This window comes from Oxyura jamaicensis, unplaced genomic scaffold (genome assembly GCF_011077185.1).
Source record: "Oxyura jamaicensis isolate SHBP4307 breed ruddy duck unplaced genomic scaffold, BPBGC_Ojam_1.0 oxyUn_random_OJ70054, whole genome shotgun sequence".
In the NCBI taxonomy this organism is placed as follows: Eukaryota; Metazoa; Chordata; class Aves; order Anseriformes; family Anatidae; genus Oxyura; species Oxyura jamaicensis.
Window position 1 is genome coordinate 769 of NW_023309740.1, and position 2,080 is coordinate 2,848.

The 2,080-nt window shown below is 74.3% G+C and overlaps 1 protein-coding gene across 1 annotated transcript in view; it reads right to left on the minus strand.

Annotated features, from left to right (window-relative positions):
* MAG (myelin associated glycoprotein) overlaps positions 1 to 1,843 on the minus strand; it is a gene marked incomplete at its 3' end in the record, with an annotated part of 2,596 nt that extends 753 nt beyond the window's left edge. The window contains exons 1-3 of the mRNA XM_035313981.1: positions 1,443 to 1,843; positions 821 to 1,117; positions 24 to 281 (exon numbers count right to left, since the gene is read on the minus strand). Of these exons, the coding sequence (XP_035169872.1) occupies positions 24 to 281; positions 821 to 1,117; positions 1,443 to 1,782 (895 nt within the window). The remainder of the gene's footprint in view (positions 1 to 23; positions 282 to 820; positions 1,118 to 1,442) is intronic.
* Between the last annotated feature and the right edge of the window lie 237 nt (positions 1,844 to 2,080).

Consider the following 2,080-nt stretch of genomic DNA (forward strand, 5'->3'; position numbering starts at 1 on the left):
CCCCCCAAGCCCCCCCGGCTCACAGGCGACGTGCAGCAGCAGCGTGCGGTTGTGGCGCCCGTGGCGGTTCTCGGCCACGCAGCTGTAGGCGCCGGCGTGTGCGGGGGCCACGTGGGGCAGCAGCAGGCGCAGGGCGGCCGCCGGCTCCTCGCGCAGCACCGCGGCCCCCCGGAACCACGAGAGCAGCGGCAGCGGCCGCCCCTCGGCCTCGCAGCCCAGCTCCACCCGCGCCCCCTCCACCACCTCCGACGGCCCCCACAGCCCCACCACCTGCGGCTCGTCTGGGGGGGGGGGGGGGCAACGGGGTCAGGGGGGGACACCGGGGACCCAGGGACCCCAGGGACACGGTAATGCTCTGGGGACCCCAGGGAACCAAGGGACCCAGGGACCCTGTAACACCCCGAGGACCCCAGGGGGCCAAGGGACCCAGTAATGCCCCAGGGACCCCGCACCCAAGGGACCCCGGGGACCTGGTAATGCCCCGGGGACCCCACACCCAAGGGATCCCGGGGACCCGGTAATGCCCCAGGGACGCAGCAGCACCCAGGGCCCCAAGCGACCTGGCACCCAATGGACCCCAAGGCACCCAAGGGACCCAGGACCACCCCCGGGCACCCAGTGTCACCCAGGGGGCACCCAGCACCACCCCAGGGCCCCAAGCACCACCCCAGGGGACCCCAGCACCACCCCATCACCCACCTCCTGCAGCCCCCCCCCCCCCCCGGGGACCCCCGGGGGGGCCAACCCCCCCCCCTCACCCCCCGTCACCCCAGACCAGCAGCACCCACGGGCGCCCCCTCCGCCCCCCCCAGCCACTCACACTGCACGTCCAGGGCGACGCTGGCCTCGAAGGCGAGCGAGGTGTTGGCGAAGGCCACGCTGCAGCCCAGGCGCCGGCCGCCGTCCTCACGCCGCGGGCGGAAGCGGAGGAGGCCGAGGAGGACGCGGGCGCCCCCCGAGTCCTCGCGCACCTCGCGCCCCGCCGCCCCCGGCAGCCCCTCGGCGCCCGCCCAGCCCAGCAGCGGGGGCAGCTCGGGGCAGTTGTCGGGGACGCGGCAGCGCAGCTCCACCTCGGCACCCGCCACCACCTCGGGGGGCACCTCCAGCACCGGGCGGGCTGGAGGGGGAGAGAGACCCCCCCGGTGTGGGTGGGGGGGGGTCGGCATGGGGATTGGGGTGGGGGGCACCCGGGTCTGCCTCCAAAGGGAACCCCAGCCCCAGCCCTGAGACCCCTCCCCATCATTTCTCCGTCCCTGCGCCCCCTCCTCATAATTTCCTCAAGCCCAAATCCCAGCCCCCTCCTCATCCCCGAGCCCCCTCCCCACCGTTTCCCACCCCCGAGCCCCCTCCCCACCGTCCCCCTCCCCGCCTCCCCACCAGTCTCCAAGCCCCCAGCCCCCTCCCCACCCCCTGAACGCCCCCCGGACCCCCCCAAAACTCACCCAGCACCTCCAGCGTGGTGTGCTCAGAGAAGCTGTACTGGTTGTACCCCCCCAGGTCCCCGCGGAAGTAATACTTGCCGGCCAGCTCGGGGCTGAGCCGCGAGAGCCGCAGCGAGCAGTCGCGGAGCCCCGGGTCCCCCAGCAGCTCCGCGCGCCCCGCGAAGCTCTCGTGGACGGCGGCGGGGCGTGAGCGGGCCACCACGGGGGGGTAGCTTTTGGGGTAGGGGCTGCCAAAGTACCAGAGGCCGTGCACGGCGGCGGGGCGCAGCTCCTCGGGGTACTCGAAGCGGCACGGCAGCACCACGCACGTCCCCTCCAGCCCCGCCACCGCCGGCGGCATCCAGGCGGCCCAGGAGCCCCCCTGCGTCCCTAGAGAAGGGGGGGGGGTCCCCAAATGTCCCCTGGCGCTGCTAACAGGGTCCCCAGGGTCTCCTGGGGCCGGTAAGGGGGTCCCCAGGGGCCGGTAAGGGGGTCCCCAGGGGCCGGTAAGGGGGTTCCCTGTGCCCCCTTTCCCCTTATAACGCTGTCCTGGCCGTCCCTGGGTCCATTTATGGGGTCCTCGGTGTCCCCTCAGGCTTCTAACGGGGTCCCAAACACCCCCCAGGGGCCCCGAGGTTCAGTGTTCGGGTCCCCCCACG